This window comes from Stegostoma tigrinum, chromosome 11 (genome assembly GCF_030684315.1).
Source record: "Stegostoma tigrinum isolate sSteTig4 chromosome 11, sSteTig4.hap1, whole genome shotgun sequence".
NCBI classification, from domain to species: Eukaryota; Metazoa; Chordata; class Chondrichthyes; order Orectolobiformes; family Stegostomatidae; genus Stegostoma; species Stegostoma tigrinum.
Window position 1 is genome coordinate 20,137,202 of NC_081364.1, and position 20,302 is coordinate 20,157,503.

A 20,302-nucleotide genomic window follows, 5' to 3' on the forward strand; every position below is an offset into this window, starting at 1 on the left:
TAGTCCAATATAAAGGAGTTTTGAAAGAATCTTTTTAATGAGCGTTAAGCTCAGCTTATAGTTAATAGTTTAGTTGCTTCTACTGAAAGAAGAATTATCTGTTAGATGGATTCAGGAAAAACTGATTTGAAGATCTCTCTGTTAATGATAGGAAGACAAAACATTTGAAGTCACACACTTCCATTAGAAATAACAAAGATTTTTTTTGCATTCATATAGCATCTTTCATAACTACAGAACCCCCCAAAGCACTTTAGTCAGTGGAGCCACTGTTGTAACATAGGAAACACAGCAGCCAATTTATACACAGCAATCTAAGGAACTGCAAATGTGATAAGGACCAGATAATATGGCTCTTTCTGATGTTGAGAGGCAAATATTGACCAGAATAACTCCTCTGCTCTTCAATGATTGGTGCTATGGGTTCTTTTATGTACACCTACTGGGGCATATAGGGCACTACTCCACATCCCAAAAGACAGCAGCTCCAACAGCTCAGCACTTCAGCTGTGATCTCTGTGCTCAAATCTTGCAAGAGAAATGAACTTTCCCAACTTTCTGAGACAGAAGCAAAGGTGCTACTAACTGGATTACAACTGACAGCAAAAACAGTTAGTAGAAACATTCATGATCACATCTGAGATGTCACTAAATGCACAAATAACGTATAATAGCAAAATATCTTTACTGTAATAAAATATCCCAAAACACTTCACAGAGACATGAATGAATCAAATATGACACATAGCCGTATCAGGAGATAACAAAACAAATGAGCAAAAGCTTGGTCAAAAAGATCGGATTTAAGGAGCATCATAAAAGAGGAAGCAAGGTAAAGAGGCCAATGCACTGGGTCTGTATGTCCTCAATAGAAGAAAGCTGAAACCACTATTATAAACCAAAAATAAAACTCTTGGTTATTTATGTTACCTACAAAGTAGAGTTTTGCAGGACTTCATCAGAACCTTTCTTCCTCTCTCAGGCTCCAGCTACAAGTGATCTGAAATCAACTGGCATCACCAGTGATGCAGTTTAATGATTAACAAAATAGCTATTACAATTGCAGACAGGTTTAGGAGAGAATTCCAGGGATTAGGGCCTTTCTATACCATAAGTGGTGGAATTAACCTCAGGAAAAGCATATTCATACCCTCATGAAGTCTTGGGAAAAATTAACACAAAGATTGGAATTAATCATTTCAAAGATCTTATCTGGCCATTCTACATTCTGCTAATTAAGGCTTAAGCTTTTAAAAATCCCCATAATATAACATTATCTATCCTTCCTTAGATGGAAGTTAGGGTTCCAAACTCACATCCTTTTGCCTTCACGTGGTCCATATCTCTGTATTCACTGCCTATGGATGTATTTGCCAAGATGCCTCTTAAATGTTGTTATTATATCTGCTTCTACCACCTCCTCTGGCAGTCCATTCCAGCAACTTACCCTTCGTGTAAGAAGTTGCCTCTCACATGACCTTTAAACTTTTCCCCTTTTACCTTAAACATATATCCCCTAGTAATTGATATTTCTCTTGTGAGAAAAAAGCTTCAACTAACTATTCTAGCCATACCTCCTAAAATTTTTACAAATCTCTATCAGATGCCCCTCAGATTCCAACATTCAAGTGAAAACAATCATGTCCAACCCCTCCTCAGAGCTAACACACTCCAAACCAGGTAACAGCCTGGTAAACCATTCTGTGCCCTCTCCAAAGCCTTCACATCTTTCTAGTGGTGTGGCAACCAGAACTGAAAATAATATTCCAACTATATGTCATCTTGGTTATAATATCCATATGCGTTGTCACTTACAGGGAACTGTGGACCTGAATGCCAAGATCCCTCTGTATGCTTCTAAAGGTTGTGCAATTTATTATATACTTCCCTCCTGCACTAGATCTTCCAAAATGCATCACCGTGCATCTGTCAGGATTAAATTCCATCAGCCATATCTCCGCTAAAGTTTCCAGCCTTTCTACATCCTGCTGTTTCCTCTATCCACTATCCATAGCTCCCCCGATCCATTCACAAAAATAATTAATCAGATCACCTATAATCTTTTCCAAATCATTTGCTATCCCTGTGGAAAATCACTAGCCACAAATCTCCAATCAGAAAAACATCACCATTATCATTGAGCCAGCTCTGTATCCATCTTACCAGCACTCCATGAATCCCATGTAACTTCAAGTACTTTTTATTGCAGTACTCGCATGCTTTCTCTACACTATATAAGTTATAATTATACCTGTGAATACTGAACTCACAGCCTCCTCTAAATTTCTTCATTATGTGGAATAAATGAGCAGCAGTTTCATTTGCCAACAATGATACATGTTTAACAAGGTCAACAACAGAATATCAACATCAAAGAGTTTGTTGGCAAACACTTACTCAAAATTTCCTGGTGACACAGTTACACACTTTGCCGTCTTATTACAGAGCGATGACTTGCAGACATCTTTCAAGATGCAACCCTGTGAAGAATTTGTAGCGACGAATCCATCTTTGCATTTGCAAGAAGACTTTAAAAAGAAAATAAATTCCTATGGAATTCATTGTCTGAGATAAAATCACTAGAGTTTCACAAATGTAACTTGAAAACATGCATGGGTCAAAAACATTTCTCTTATTCTTTCCTGATCTAGCCCATAGCTGTAAAGGTGTAGATCATTCTCCTGTTTAATTACCGATCATAAGTAAACATTCCTTACATGGGAGTCATGAAACTGGGTATCGGAAAATGTTTTGAATTTAGGCCTGACTCATATTTATCTTATTTGTCAAGTCTGCTCACAACATGTATATTCCTGACCAGATTACTGAACAGCGCAGGTTGGTTAACTCAGTTTTGTAATGTAGTGTAACATCAACAGAATGGGATCAATTCCACATGAGATTATCACAAAGGACTCTCCTTCTCAACCTCATCCCTCGCTTGAAGAATGGTGACTTTCAGGTTAAACCACCAGCAGTTGTCCATCTCTGTGACAGCAGTCCTATGGTGTGGTGGGATTGTGGTGACATTACCTTTCCTTTTACTGGACAGCCATCAGGAATGGAAATGCTGGACGCTTTCTCTTCCAATGACCTAGATTTGTTGAGGCAAATTGAAGTTCTCCCTACTATTCGTCCCTCCATTCTCTTTAGATAAAATCAGAAAGTTTCAGAACAAAACCAGAGACTAACCATCAACTATTACAAGGAACTGAACAAAGTACGTCAATCTAAATTACTTTGATTTCAGATCATTCCATAACAAATCTTTAATGAATAAATCAGGCAAGTTCTTCATTTGAAAAGTTAATAACATGCAAATTAAATAAGTATTTAATTAAATGTACCTTCCCTGGTCCTTCATAGACGCACAAAGTAGAATTTTCTGGACAGCCACCATTATCTATACTACAAGGATTGACTGGTAAACAAATCTTTCCATTTCCATGGTAGCCAGGATGACAAGTACATTTATATTTTCCTTCTCCAAGGTGTTGGCAGACTGCATTCTTGTCACAGATGTTTGCAGTACATGGATCTATTGCTACAGCACAGAATGACAATTAAAGGATTTAATTTTTAAAAAATCATAAATTTCTCTGACAAACATTTTAAACAGTGGCTAATATCAATCTATAAAACATGGTACCACACAAAGAGGATGAAAGAGTTTATACAATGAATTCATACAGGATTATGATTAACAACCATTCCATTAGTACAATGCATCATATAATTATTAATGTAGATGAAATCATTGCCAAATGCTTTAAGGTGTGGTACCACCTACATTAAAAAATATTGGCAACATTTTACATCATTTAACTGCAAGATTGGATTGTGTGCAAGTGTGAACATGGCCTGGTCAGGCCACACTTAACAGTAATACGCACTACTCTGTCTCCATTCTATAAACAGGATAGAGTATCCCTGGTTAGCACGCTAAAGAAAATTATATGTAAGGATGGTATCAGAACTAATAGCTTACTGATACCAGAAAGTTAAACAAGTGCCAGTTGCTTCTTTTCAAAACAGAAGACTTACAGTTGAACATACAGGATAGAATCTTCCCAATCCTGCTATTGTGGGAAAGATGGGAAAATATGGAATGAAAAGCAAATCAGAATCTCAACGCTGAGAACGTTTTTACAATTTTCCCCTCAAGCCAGAAATGGTGACTTCACAATCTTACCATTGAGCAGTGGGTGCCTTATGCCCATGCATTTCCATCTCACTAAAGCCCAACTTGCTCTATTTACATGACAAGCCCAATCTTCTCCCCTTCCCCAAGCAACAAGATGCTACAAATTCCAGACATACAAGTCAGAGCAGCTATCTGGTGGTTATAGTTCCTTGAATGCCAACTGCTTTATCAAAGCAATGCCCCGCATGGATCACGGCCACCATCTTCCTGATCCTTTATCTATACAAGTTACCACCAGCAACCCACATCATAATACCTGCTGGTGGGCCAATTTACACACCATTTAGCCCTTTAACACTTTGGAGCTCAGGGACACCAATGTCTTGCATGATTCTGACAAGCCCGTTTGGGCAAGGGGCAGATGCATCTCTTGCATCTCTAATGGATGCATCTTAAGGTGTTTCCTCAGCATCCACTCACTAAGCACTTATTTCGAGGCTGCCAGCTTCTGTATGTAATTCACCTTGCAGCTTCACTGACTTCCGTGCTGACTTATAGGCTGCCAACCGCTGTGGGATTCCAGAGCTTTTTAGCACAACATCTTCAGGGCTCAGTCATAGGCTGGCAGCCGCTGTGGGACTGGGTTCAAAGATTGAAACTGACTGGCCAATTGCAGAGGCTGAGACAGTCAATCTCACTACCTGCCTGCAGTCCCTCACTGGGTGTATACGGGTCAGACAGTCAATCTCCCCACCTACACAAGGTCCCTCAGTGAGTGCTCCATGACAGTCAATCCCACTGCCTGCCTGCAGTTGCTGGAGAAATGTGTGTGCTTTAACAGGCATTGTAGCTTGTTCCATCATGTTTCAGTTTGGTTCAGGTAGATAATCAATGCAGGGTAAAGTAAGTTTTGTGATGGTAATATAAACCAATAAGTAAGAAATAAAGTGACGTGTCAAGCCAGTATATTACAGTACTGCAAACATAGGAGGCTATTCAGCTCATCATGTCCATGCAGACTCTGTGCAAGAGCTGCTCAGCTAGCTCTGTTCCTTTCGCCTTTGTCTTTGGGCCTGTAGTTTTTTTCTGTTCAGCTTTTATGAAGTAGGTCAATGCAATACAAAGAAAAATTACAGGGAATGCTGCTGCACCCCACATGTGGTATCCAAGCAACATAAGCTGATTAGGACCTTGGAAACAAATCACGAGCACAGACATGATCTCTTGTACCTCCAGCAGCCAGCAACATTCTACATCTTCCAGAGGCCAATCTGCAGCATTACCAGTGTGACTGAGATGTCATGAGCCATTAGTTGAAGTAATAGTGATGAGTGATGGATCTAGACTATCTAAAAAGAAACCAGCTATTTACAATTTTCATGTGAAATAGGAAAATGAATTTCTGTTTATGACTCTAAAAGATAAGTGTTTTCCTTATAAGTCATCGAAGTATATCAATAAGTAAAGAAGGGAACTTGGGACAAAGTACACAGCGACGCACACCATATTCAAGGATAGTTTTCCATTTAACGGCATGCTCTGGACAAAGGAAGTTGGTGAGAGCCGAAGGTCGCTTCGAAAGATTTTTTTTGAAAATCAGCAGCAAAAGGTAAGGGCTGAAATGAAGCATCATTTGCATTTACCATCTTTTAGCTAAACACAAATCATTCACAGATGGCATGGTAATTAAAGAAGCAACAACTGTGGCCACTGACTCTTTATTCAAAGATTTTAAGAACATTGAATAAAAACTAACGGCAATCCAGAGCAAATCACTTGGTACTTCCATAGTAGCAAGATGAGTGAAATCTTTGGCTAAAAATATCTTTCAGCAACTACAGCAGGACCTGAAGGACTGTCAGTGATTCTTACCACAGTTCAATGAATCCATTGATATGACTGACACAGCTCAATTAGCAGTTATTGTGTACATAGTTCTACAGGATATGACAACTAAAGATGATCTTCTCACCCTTTTGCCCTTAAAAAGAGAAGGAGGAATGAGGATATCATCAACTAATTCAAAAGGTGCATGCTTGAGAAAAACATTCCAATCAAGAAACTGGTTTCTATCATAACTAATAGTGCACCAGCGATGTAGGCTTTCTTACATTTCATAGAAATGATCCAGATTTCTCCTCTTTCCTTGATTACCACTGTAATGATCCATCAGCATGCACTGGTGAATAAATCAATGGACTTTTCTCATATAATGAAAGTTGTTAAGATTATAAACTTGATTCAAGCCGCAGCCCTCCAGCATCGCTTGCTTAAATCCTTATTCATTGAAATTGATGCTATCCACAATGAACTAACCTTCCACGTTGATGTCAGTCGAGGGAAAATTCTGCAAAGGTTTTTAGATATGATGCCTGAAACAGTCACTTTTCTTACATCTGGTACAATGTACAATGAGCTCTCAGATAATGTGTGGCTGCTCAACTTTGGGTGTATCTTACAGACATAACTTCAAAACTGAACAAACTGAACTGTGAATTGCAGCAAGGACAGAAGTTCAACAAATATGATCGTATTTGTGAGTATTCAAATTGAAACAGATCTGTGGTCCTCCCAAGTGAAAAAGTAAATGCCACAACACTTCCCGAGTATGAAGGAAATATACCAGAAAATGTCAAAGGCAGAGAAAAATGGTTCCACACAGAAAACATCTGTACACACCTGAGGAAGTTAGAGGAATTCAGCAGGCGATTTCCAAAAGCAGTATGATGCTACAAATCATTGTGCTTGTCGTAAATCCATTCCTTCAAGTTGATTTTGGCGAGTTGGCTGTGGCTTGGTGGGTTGATCTTTAAAATCATAAATAGATTGGAAAGAGCAGAATGGGAGAAAATGATGTGTCCACTTATGGCTCATAGTTTCTGATTTGAGCTCAAGACTCAGATAGTTCCTTATGGGAAATGAAGAGAAATGAAGGAATGAAAGAAATGTTTTTACTCAAAATGGTTAGAATTTGGAATGCTGTACTGCAAAGTGATTAAAGCAAATAGTTTAGATGTTTTCAAAAGGAAAGTAGACAGTTCATGAAAGAAAACGAATTAGGAAGATATGCAGAAAAGTTGGAGAGAAGTAAATAAAGTGGGAGGACATTCAAGTAGAGTGGGAACTTTGTCAGAGATTGGTTGGACCAAATGGCCTATTTTTGTGATGTATAATTTATGTTACATCATATGTCAGTGATACACATTTAAGATCAAAACTATTAAAAATATGTAAGTAAACTGAAATATTGTGAAACAAAGACACTTGGTGATCATGGTATTATACTTGCATACAGCAAATAAATGTTCATATTGTACAAAAACATTGCCGAAGTTTTGATTAAGAGGAAAATTTGACCCAACCTTAATCTCCCAGATTCACACTAAATTTATCAACGTAATGTCTCCTACACTCTTCCTTCAATTCCTTTAATATTCCATTCTTTACCCAGTTCTTTCTTAAAAACCGAACCAACTTCAATAGAATATATTCCACATTCCAACAATCTCATGTGAAAGCAAGGCTGTTGTATTCTTTCTACAAGTTTTTAGTATTAATCATTAAATTATGTGCCCTGTTTTGATTCACTGTAATTGAGAAGAAAAACTTTCATTATTTACACTTTCAAATTCTTTCAAAGCTTTGAACATCTTAAGTAGGGCCTGCTTTAGCCTCCTCCACATTTGTAAATGCAACTTTTTCTGGTTTCTGTTTACTCTCATTGTAAATACATCCTCTCATCCGCTAACATGCCAATAAGTCTGCAGAAGGTTAGAATGTGAAAAATTATCAATTCCATGAAGACCTGAGTTTTAGCAAATCTATTTAATAACACATTTCTACACTTAGCTTGATTTATATTTGCAAAGAACAGTATTTGTCCAAGAAATGTTTCCAACATCTGCAGTAATCTGCTTTCAATGAGTCACCTTGTTGGGGAATTAAATCACTTGGAATTGGTAACATTACATTACTTAGAAACAGATCTGCAGATCTTTAGTAACTCAGGGAAACAAACATTCAGTTTTGAAGAAACATAATTAAAAAAGTAAACCTCTAGCTACTTCAAAGAACAGTCCCAAATCTACATTAACCAAATCTTTTCTTATTCCCTTGAGGAAGATTCATAATTGATGCCAGAGTCTTGCAATAACTTGGTTTAACTTATAGTATTTCATCACCAAACCTTCTGATCACACCACAAAGCAAGCAATTCAAATAAATATAGAAGACTATTAAGTATTACTGCACAATGGCACTCCATGAATATTTGCATGATACATTCAGCCTGTGCTCACTGTAATGAAGAAGCGACAACGATTTGTGATCAAAATACCTATATTTTTTAACACCTTTGATAGTGATCTGTGACTGCTACAAGTCTTAACGTTATTAGTCAGAAGGAGACAATCAGATCAATCAGGCCTGTGCCAACTCTGAAGCATCAATGCCATTCTCCCTTCATTTCCCAACACACATTTCTTTCTTTTCCAAATCTTTATCTACTTCCATTTCATGGATTCTGCTTCCAATTTTATTTTATAGATGCACCATAGAAAGCATTCTAATTGGGTACATCTGGCTTGGTACGGCAACTGCTCTGCCCAGGACCATAAGAAACTACAGAGAGTTGTGAACACAGCCCAATCCATCACACAAGGCAACCTTCCATCCATTGACTCCAGCTAAACTTCTCATTGCCTTGGGAAGGCAGTCAACATCATCGAAGACCCCTCCCACCCTGTGAGAACAAATTAATAAAACAACAACAGCCTTGTGCAAAGTGTTTTCACAATAGTACACCCATCAAAACAACAGTGAAATAATTGATCAACAATAGAAAGACATAACTGCCAAAAATGATAAAAAGAAATATAATATGTGAAGAAAGTACTTGAAAACTCTGCCCCAGTTTAATTAATGCACTGCACAAATAAGAATAACAGCAGCAAGTACTTCATAAACATGCGTAGAAAAGGTTTCAAAAATAAATGTCATGAACTGGCCAAAACTATTATTTCCGTTCTCAAACCTTGAGCAAAATTCTCTGCAAACTGTGAAGTGCTGAGAGAATAAACTTCCTTACCCTTACAGCCCCTTTCGGACTCCAGGAAACCAGGCAGACACTTGCAGGTGAATTTCCCTACTGTTTCTTCAACACACTGTGTGTTATTTCCACACTGCAGTGACTTGCAATCAGGGGCCTCTGAGAAAAAGTAACAAACAATTATTCCATCCTTTGTACATTGCATTATCACATCCAAATTGTGACCTGATTGCTGATAATATGAAAGCTGAAAGCATTGTAAACTATGAGGAGGATGTAGTGTAGTATTTCAAAAGATAAGTTGATGGAATGGGCAGACAGATGGCAGATGAAGTTCAATGTGGAGAAATGTAAAGAGATTCATTTTGGTAGCAAGAACATGGAGAGACAACATAAAAGGTCACAATTCTAAAGAAGGTGCAGGAGCAGAGGACCCTGGCTGTATATGTACATAAGTCATGGAAGATGGCAGGAGAGGTTAAAAGAATAGATAACATTACATTCGGTGTCCAGCATTTTATTAATAGGCATATAAGAGTACAGGTGCAAAGTGGTTGCATTAAAGTATTATTGATTGTATTAAGCTGAAGTATTATTGATTGGTCCCACACTTTCAGAAGAATATGAAAGCACTGGAGACAATGCAGAAAGAACTCTCAAGCATGGTTCGAGTGACGAGAAGCTTCAGTTATGAAGACAGATTGGAAACATTAAGACCATTTTCCTTAGCAAAAGAAGGCTCAGGGAAGATTTGATAATACGCATTCAAAACAATGAAGTGCAGAAACAGAAAGATAAGGAGATACTGTTTCCACTCATGAAGGTGGCGAGAACAGGACAGTACAGATGTAAAATAAGTGATAAAGAGAAGAAGAAGGAATTTGAGGAAAGATCTGTTTCACACAGCTAATGGTGAAGGTCTGGATTGTGCTGCTGGCAAGTCAGATGGAGGCAAGATAAGCTGCAGGATTCTAAAAGCAATTAGACTAAATTAGTTTGGGTCACAGAGTCATAGAGATGCACAGCATATAAACAGACCCTTCAAATCGACTCGATTATGCCAACCAGATATTCTGGGTTCTGAGGAAGGGTCACTTGACCAAAACATTAACTCTGATTTCTATCCACAGATGCTGCCAGATCTGCGAGCTTTTCCAGCAATTTCTGTTTTTGTCTCAACATTCTTATAAATCTTTTCTGAACCCTTCCAAGTTTAAAAGCAGGGAGATTAGAACTGAAGACAGTTTTCTAAAAGTGGTCTAACCAATGTCCCATACAGCCATAACATGACCTCCCAACTCTTATAGTCCATGAACTGACAAATAAAAGCAGGAGTCTACCTGCAACTCCACTTTCAATGAACAATGAATCTGCACTCCAAAATCCCTTTGTTCGGCAACATTCCTGAGGGACCTACCATTATGTGTGTAAGTCCTGCCTTGATGTGCCTTTCCAAAATGTAGCACCACACATTTATCTTGATTACACTGCATTTGCCACTCCTTGGCCCATCAGGCCATCTGATCAAGGTCCTGTTATACTCTGACTAGATCTAAAAAGGAGGAATTTGCAGGGTTGCAGGGAAAAAGGCTGGGAAGTGGTATGCACCTGAAATGCTCATTGGTAAAGCTGGTGCTGACCTGATGGATGAAATATCCTCCTTCTTCGTAGTAATGATTCTGCGATTCTAAGATACAGTGATTCTACAGGACAGCACTACAAAGAGGAATTGACCTGCCATATCGGTAAATAATTGTGTTGAATCTGAGCTGTCCTTTGTTTTGACAACAGAATCCAGTCATCCATAATGCAAATTTTTACAAATATCAGTCCAGGGAAATCTATAAACTAAATATTACAACGGAAAGCTCTGTTTCTTATGATTAACAACAAAAATCCCAAATTCAAGTTAAACAATATGTTGCAGAGCTCCACTATCAGCAGTGTGGACACTCCAGCAGTTAAACATTCTTTAGGTCAAGTATGACAAGGCCTATGAGTATAGCTCGTTCAACATTTCCTGCAATATTCCTCCTCTTCATTTTATGTTAAGAAAGTCCTATTGAATAATGTTTTCCTTTCCTTCCAATTACCAATTCAACCTGTGAAATTTTGCACATAATGGCTATTCCCAGCCAGCAATAGTGAACTTCATTGTTCTATATAGATTTGTACCCAAGAACTGGACTTGAAAGAGCATAACTTTTTGACACCTAGCTTTCTAAATTTCACAATCTGCTGCCAGGTACTTACCAATAGCTGTTTTGAGCGTATAAGAAACTTAGGTAACATGCCTTATACGCCAAAGCATTTAGACACAATGTAGATACATGCAGTGACGGTTAAGGGGACCAATGACTGCCAAACAGCACTGTTAGTTAACAAAATTAAGATACAAATTGTGTTTCAATACTTTAAGGATGAATATCCAGACAGAAATAAAAATTTGGTGCAAATAAGGAAACGCACAGCAGAACTAAGTACAAACAAAACTTGCTCCAGATAAAGTTCAAATCTATTCCAATTCTCTCACTTAACAATTGTACTATAGCTAGATGCAAAAAAAGGTTAACTGCAAAGCAAAACTGCTTTGCCCTTCACATTTTATTTTTTTTTTAAAAAGCTTGTCTGCACTTTTTTGAGTGCCAGGGCTACTGCCTCACACTGTCCCAGGTATCTTCGAGATTTTCATCAAGCCAATGTGAAACCAACCACCAGGATTTACACTTGCTCTGTGTGAAGAGATGCTTTCTGTTTGCTTTTTCTGAATAATGATGAGGCCTAATTCCTAAGGGTGTAAGTGAGAAGATTCCGACGAGGTCCTTATTCTGCTATCTTGGTCATCATACTAGGTCTGCTGATACAACAGGAATAATTTTAATCTAACTGACCAAGCTGGAAACTCAACAGTGAAGCACTGATTTTATGCCATGTCTCACATTACTCCTCGCTGCCTTCAATTGGGAATATAGTCATAAAATCCCTACAGTGCAGAAGCAGGTCATTCAGCCCATCGAATCCACACCGACCCTTCAAAGAGCATCGTAGCAAGACCCAACCCCCTACCTTATCCCTGCAATTCCCATGGATAATCCACCTACCATGCATGTTCCTGGACACTGTGGGCAATTTAGAATGGCCAATCCACCCAATCTGCATATCATTGGACTGTGGGAGGAAATCTGAGCACCTGGAAGAAATCCCTACAGACACAGGGAGAATGTGCAAACTTCTCACGGACAGTCATCTGAAGATGGAAATAAACCTGGGTCTCCTGTACTGTGAGGCAGCAGTGCTACCCACTAAGCAATCGTGCTACCCCAGATGTGGCATAAAAATCAATATTTCACCCAATCCCTTTAGATTAGTGGGATAGGCTAAAGCTGCCCCCATTACATTGGCTCACAGTGCTTTTAGCTGGCTTACATTAAGAAAGCATAATTACCTTGATCGCATTGTGGCCCAGTGTAACCAGAAAAGCAAGTGCACTTTCCATTTCCAGTGGTCCCATTGCTGCAGATTCCATGTACACACCTGCATCCTTCAAATAAACACAACGGAGTTAAAAACGGCAAACGTCATTTTCAGTATCTATTCTGATTGCCCACAAGTTTTGATTTTCAACAGTTTGTGGGCGAATGCTTTAAGGAATTTTAAACATAGTTATTATGGCAATAATTTGAATATAAGCTCAGTATTGGTTGCATCACACATTCCAGGAATGTAACATGTTTGATCCTCATTGCTGTGCTGAGGTTTGCTGGTTCCCAGCCAAGATTCTGTAATTTGTTTCAGCGGCCATGGGTTAAGGTGAGGAAAGGTGATGTGAGTTCTAACTGTCTGTCTTGTGATTTAAGAAGAATCCAAACCTCAGCTCATCATGGTTTAAGATCCATCTGATAAATCTGTTGTCACTAACCTCTTTCATGGCAGTGATTTATGGGATCTGCTTGGTCTAATGTAGCAGTAGAAACCCACACGACAGTCTAATGAGGAGCTTTGTTTTGAATAAGATGTAGTTTATTTCATGATAGCAAATAGGTACAAAATTACTTTGGCATAGTAGACATTGCTACTGAAATAATGAGGAAGACTTGTATTAAGCCTTTGAGATCGTAAGGAATTCCCCTCCCTCGCCACCCAGTCTTGTGCGATGTTATTACATTGGGAGTGTTTGATATATTCCACAGCATTAACACTTTCAGACTCTACACACTTTTACAGGAGTGAGCTCTGATGGAAGGATGCATGTTTGGTGAAGGTAAGACTGAGACTTGTTGTGATGCTTGCACAGTTGAAAATCTAGTCAACACATGCTCAAATCTCAGACATCAATCCCAGATATTTGGAGAGACCTTGGTAAACATGCAATGTCTGTATGATTATATCCTAATAAGGAGCGATAGCCTTCATAAGAACTGGGGAGTTCAGGAAATCGGACATTGAAATAAAAGAAAAAAAATTCATCATAAATGATAATAAAATGTGAGGCTGGATGAACACAGCAGGCCAAGCAGCATCTCAGGAGCACAAAAGCTGACGTTTCGGGCCTAGACCCTTCATCAGAGAGGGGGATGGGGGGAGGGAACTGGAATAAATAGGGAGAGAGGGGGAGGCGGACCGAAGATGGAGAGTAAAGAAGATAGGTGGAGAAGGTGTGGGTGGGGAGGTAGGGAGGGGATAGGTCAGTCCAGGGAAGACGGACAGGTCAAGGAGGTGGGATGAGGTTAGTAGGTAGCTGGGGGTGCGGCTTGGGGTGGGAGGAAGGGATGGGTGAGAGGAAGAACCGGTTAGGGAGGCAGAGACAGGTTGGACTGGTTTTGGGATGCAGTGGGTGGGGGGGAAGAGCTGGGCTGGTTGTGTGGTGCAGTGGGGGGAGGGGATGAACTGGGCTGGTTTAGGGATGCAGTGGGGGAAGGGGAGATTTTGAAACTGGTGAAGTCCACATTGATACCATATGGCTGCAGGGTTCCCAGGCGGAATATGAGTTGCTGTTCCTGCAACCTTCGGGTGGCATCATTGTGGCAGTGCAGGAGGCCCATGATGGACATGTCATCAAGAGAATGGGAGGGGGAGTGGAAATGGTTTGCGACTGGGAGGTGCAGTTGTTTGTTGCGAACTGAGCGGAGGTGTTCTGCAAAGCGGTCCCCAAGCCTCCGCTTGGTTTCCCCAATGTAGAGAAAGCCGCACCGGGTACAGTGGATGCAGTATACCACATTGGCAGATGTGCAGGTGAACCTCTGCTTAATGTGGAATGTCATCTTGGGGCCTGGGATGGGGGTGAGGGAGGAGGTGTGGGGACAAGTGTAGCATTTCCTGCGGTTGCAGTGGAAGGTGCCGGGTGTGGTGGGGTTGGAGGGCAGTGTGGAGCGAACAAGGGAGTCACGGAGAGAGTGGTCTCTCCGGAAAGCAGACAGGGGTGGGGATGGAAAAATGTCTTGGGTGGTGGGGTCGGATTGTAAATGGCGGAAGTGTCGGAGGATAATGCGTTGTATCCGGAGGTTAGTAGGGTGGTGTGTGAGAACGAGGGGGATCCTCTTGGGGCGGTTGTGGCGGGGGCGGGGTGTGAGGGATGTGTCGCGGGAAATGCGGGAGACGCGGTCAAGGGCGTTCTCAATCACCGTGGGGGGGAAGTTGCGGTCCTTAAAGAACTTGGACATCTGGGATGTGCGGGAGTGGAATGTCTTATCGTGGGAGCAGATGCGGCGGAGGCGGAGGAATTGGGAATAGGGGATGGAATTTTTGCAGGAGGGTGGGTGGGAGGAGGTGTATTCTAGGTAGCTGTGGGAGTCGGTGGGCTTGAAATGGACATCAGTTACAAGCTGGTTGCCTGAGATGGAGACTGAGAGGTCCAGGAAGGTGAGGGATGTGCTGGAGATGGCCCAGGTGAACTGAAGGTTGGGGTGGAAGGTGTTGGTGAAGTGGATGAACTGTTCGAGCTCCTCTGGGGAGCAAGAGGCGGCGCCGATACAGTCATCTATGTACCGGAGGAAGAGGTGGGGTTTGGGGCCTGTGTAGGTGCGGAAGATGGACTGTTCCACGTAACCTACAAAGAGGCAGGCATAGCTGGGGCCCATGCGGGTGCCCATGGCCACCCCCTTAGTCTGTAGGAAGTGGGAGGAGTCAAAAGAGAAGTTGTTGAGTGTGAGGACGAGTTCCGCTAGGCGGATGAGAGTGTCGGTGGAGGGGGCCTGGTCGGGCCTGCGGGACAGGAAGAAGCGGAGGGCCTTGAGGCCATCTCCATGCGGAATGCAGGTGTACAGGGACTGGACGTCCATGGTGAATATGAGGTGTTGGGGGCCAGGGAATTGGAAGTTCCGGAGGAGGTGGAGGGCGTGGGTGGTGTCACGGACATAGGTGGGGAGTTCCTGGACCAAAGGGGAGAAAATGGAGTCCAGATAGGTGGAGATGAGTTCGGTGGGGCAGGAGCAGGCTGAGACGATGGGTCGACCAGGGCAGGCAGGTTTGTGGATTTTGGGAAGGAGATAGAAACGGGCCGTGCGGGGTTGGGGAACAATAAGGTTGGAGGCTGTGGGTGGGAGGTCCCCTGAGGTGATGAGGTCATGAATGGTGTTGGAGATGATGGTTTGGTGCTCGGGTGTGGGGTCATGATCGAGGAGGCGGTAGGAGGTGGTGTCGGAGAGTTGGCGTCTGGCCTCGGCGATGTAGAGGTCAGTACGCCATACTACCACTGCGCCACCCTTGTCTGCGGGTTTGATGGTGAGGTTGGGGTTGGAGCGGAGGGAGCGGAGGGCTGCCCGTTCTGCGGGGGAGAGGTTGGAGTGGGTGAGAGGGGTGGAGAGCCACCCCTCTCACCCACTCCAACCTCTCCCCCGCAGAACGGGCAGCCCTCCGCTCCCTCCGCTCCAACCCCAACCTCACCATCAAACCCGCAGACAAGGGTGGCGCAGTGGTAGTATGGCGTACTGACCTCTACATCGCCGAGGCCAGACGCCAACTCTCCGACACCACCTCCTACCGCCTCCTCGATCATGACCCCACACCCGAGCACCAAACCATCATCTCCAACACCATTCATGACCTCATCACCTCAGGGGACCTCCCACCCACAGCCTCCAACCTCATTGTTCCCCAACCCCGCACGGCCCGTTTCTATCTCCTTCCCAAAATCCACAAACCTGCCTGCCCTGGTCGACCCATCGTCTCAGCCTGCTCCTGCCCCACCGAACTCATCTCCACCTATCTGGACTCCATTTTCTCCCCTTTGGTCCAGGAACTCCCCACCTATGTCCGTGACACCACCCACGCCCTCCACCTCCTCCGGAACTTCCAATTCCCTGGCCCCCAACACCTCATATTCACCATGGACGTCCAGTCCCTGTACACCTGCATTCCGCATGGAGATGGCCTCAAGGCCCTCCGCTTCTTCCTGTCCCGCAGGCCCGACCAGGCCCCCTCCACCGACACTCTCATCCGCCTAGCGGAACTCGTCCTCACACTCAACAACTTCTCTTTTGACTCCTCCCACTTCCTACAGACTAAGGGGGTGGCCATGGGCACCCGCATGGGCCCCAGCTATGCCTGCCTCTTTGTAGGTTACGTGGAACAGTCCATCTTCCGCACCTACACAGGCCCCAAACCCCACCTCTTCCTCCGGTACATTGATGACTGTATCGGCGCCGCCTCTTGCTCCCCAGAGGAGCTCGAACAGTTCATCCACTTCACCAACACCTTCCACCCCAACCTTCAGTTCACCTGGGCCATCTCCAGCACATCCCTCACCTTCCTGGACCTCTCAGTCTCCATCTCAGGCAACCAGCTTGTAACTGATGTCCATTTCAAGCCCACCGACTCCCACAGCTACCTAGAATACACCTCCTCCCACCCACCCTCCTGCAAAAATTCCATCCCCTATTCCCAATTCCTCCGCCTCCGCCGCATCTGCTCCCACGATAAGACATTCCACTCCCGCACATCCCAGATGTCCAAGTTCTTTAAGGACCGCAACTTCCCCCCCACGGTGATTGAGAACGCCCTTGACCGCGTCTCCCGCATTTCCCGCGACACATCCCTCACACCCCGCCCCCGCCACAACCGCCCCAAGAGGATCCCCCTCGTTCTCACACACCACCCTACCAACCTCCGGATACAACGCATTATCCTCCGACACTTCCGCCATTTACAATCCGACCCCACCACCCAAGACATTTTTCCATCCCCACCCCTGTCTGCTTTCCGGAGAGACCACTCTCTCCGTGACTCCCTTGTTCGCTCCACACTGCCCTCCAACCCCACCACACCCGGCACCTTCCACTGCAACCGCAGGAAATGCTACACTTGTCCCCACACCTCCTCCCTCACCCCCATCCCAGGCCCCAAGATGACATTCCACATTAAGCAGAGGTTCACCTGCACATCTGCCAATGTGGTATACTGCATCCACTGTACCCGGTGCGGCTTTCTCTACATTGGGGAAACCAAGCGGAGGCTTGGGGACCGCTTTGCAGAACACCTCCGCTCAGTTCGCAACAAACAACTGCACCTCCCAGTCGCAAACCATTTCCACTCCCCCTCCCATTCTCTTGATGACATGTCCATCATGGGCCTCCTGCACTGCCACAATGATGCCACCCGAAGGTTGCAGGAACAGCAACTCATATTCCGCCTGGGAACCCTGCAGCCATATGGTATCAATGTGGACTTCACCAGTTTCAAAATCTCCCCTTCCCCCACTGCATCCCTAAACCAGCCCAGTTCATCCCCTCCCCCCACTGCACCACACAACCAGCCCAGCTCTTCCCCCCCACCCACTGCATCCCAAAACCAGTCCAACCTGTCTCTGCCTCCCTAACCGGTTCTTCCTCTCACCCATCCCTTCCTCCCACCCCAAGCCGCACCCCCAGCTACCTACTAACCTCATCCCACCTCCTTGACCTGTCCGTCTTCCCTGGACTGACCTATCCCCTCCCTACCTCCCCACCCACACCTTCTCCACCTATCTTCTTTACTCTCCATCTTCGGTCCGCCTCCCCCTCTCTCCCTATTTATTCCAGTTCCCTCCCCCCATCCCCCTCTCTGATGAAGGGTCTAGGCCCGAAACGTCAGCTTTTGTGCTCCTGAGATGCTGCTTGGCCTGCTGTGTTCATCCAGCCTCACATTTTATTATCTTGGAATCTCCAGCATCTGCAGTTCCCATTATCTCATCATAAATGATGCTCAGTTCAAGAGAAAACAGTCAAATTTGCTTTGACAAATAATTCTCAATTCATGCTCTGAAGTTCACATTTATTCACTGAGACGAGGTTTTGACTACTAAATTGTCCTACACATCCCTCTACTGTGTTAAAGCAGGTTAAGAGATGATAACAAAACTTTCAGGATAAATTCAGATGCAGAAAAATGAATCAAAATGAATCATCATTGAAAGTGACCTCATATTTATGTAGTGACTTTCTCAACTTCAGAATGTCCCAAAGTGCTTCACAGCCAATAAAATACTATCGAAGTCCAGTCCCTGTTTGTAATGTGGGGAAACACAGCACCAATGTGCTACAGACATTATGATCAGATGCTTTGATTCTAGTGATGTCAACTGAGGAATAAATTTTAGCCAGAGCAGTTCTTGAACTCTCTCTGGTTCCATGGTCATGTCCACATTAGAGGGCTTCAGTTTTAATGTTTTATTCAAATGGATTCCATCATGTTTTGATAGCCGAGAGTACATACTCACGTCTTTGTACTCTGGTGCATCTAGGACTGTTGAATATTGATGGATATAGATATTGAAAATGCAGGAAAACATTCATTATAATGGCACTGATGAGCATAAATTTCAATTTGTTTTGCTTCATTTCCTCCTCAATAAACACACTTTACAGTCACAGTTGCCATGAGCAGACCATAATTAAACAGAGAAGGAAAGAATTGGCATTTCTTTCATAAAAGGTCATCTCAAAGCACTGCATTGCCAAAGAAGTACTTTATCAGTTTGATTACTGTTTTCCCCCATTGCTGTAAGGTTTCGGAAACAACAATGATATAAACAACTAAATAAACTGATTTGACTGTGTAAATTAAAAGACAAATGGTAACCAGGGCAGTAGGAGAATTCCTCATGCTAGCCTTCAAATTATGCTATGAGATCATGTGTCTTCACCTTCAAGGGCCTAGGTTAAATGTTTCAATGGAAAGTTAGGCCTCTGACAGTATTTGGTCAGTAAGGTACACAGATTTCAGCCTGGTTTAGGGACAAAGGTCTGGTGTTTCATCCTCAAGGCAGGGACTGTCAGTTGGGATGACTTCTGGCCAAGCAAGATCACCTCAGGAGGAACTGTTAAAAAACACAGGATCTTTACGTTCAGGGGCATGGGTACAGGCTGTGGTTGAGTCTGTAGAGCCAGACAAGGGCACATACTCTGGTGTTGTATGGCTTCACAAAGTTTTATAAAGCCCTCGTGGACCCCACATCCAACACACTCACCGTTTCTCATTTCATACCCCTGGCATTCTCACCAGATCCTCTGACATCCCCCATGTCAAGCTACACTCCCACATCTTCCAGGGCCCTTATAACACCCATGCCAACCAATATCTCTCCACTCACACATGCTCCTTCAGCCAGTCAACGGCCCCCTAATGCCATGGCCTCCTGTGCACCCATGCTTGGCTTTTCTATCCCTATTCATCCACTATACACAAACCTATTGTAACAATAACATGTGTAAACAGAGTTTTAACAACAACAATCATTCATTATGTGTCACTGTCTTAAAAAATGCTCCCTTTATTACTTGCAATAAAAGCGTTAATTAACCAGACCCTTGCATCATTGAACCGATTGTCAACAGAAGAAACTGCGAGCTGTTGCAATATTGTTGAATTGACAGAGGAGATCAGAGTGCCACATCTGTCAAACAAGCATGGACTCAGGTGTTTCAACAGAGTAATGGATGTCTGGGCTGTCAGCCAAGAATGAAATGCCTGGCTTATCATTAGCTTGGATGGTTGGCAGAGCACAGAATGGGGGAGGGGAGGGGGGTGCAGAAGGAAGGCCCTTTGACCTTAACTTTAAAATGATTCTCTCACAAACTAGCATTCCAACACAAATCATTTAAAAGCTGGGGCTACTCCATGAAAATTGGGAATGAGCA

At 43.2% G+C, this 20,302-nt stretch overlaps 1 protein-coding gene across 1 annotated transcript in view; it reads right to left on the bottom strand.

The window, feature by feature from the left end:
* The window catches only part of stab1 (stabilin 1), a 258,505-nt gene that overhangs the window by 194,476 nt on the left and 43,727 nt on the right, over positions 1–20,302 (bottom strand). The window contains exons 6-9 of the mRNA XM_048547400.2: positions 12,637–12,732; positions 9,231–9,350; positions 3,348–3,544; positions 2,398–2,528 (exon numbers count right to left, since the gene is read on the bottom strand). Coding sequence (XP_048403357.1) covers positions 2,398–2,528; positions 3,348–3,544; positions 9,231–9,350; positions 12,637–12,732 — 544 coding nt within the window. The remainder of the gene's footprint in view (positions 1–2,397; positions 2,529–3,347; positions 3,545–9,230; positions 9,351–12,636; positions 12,733–20,302) is intronic.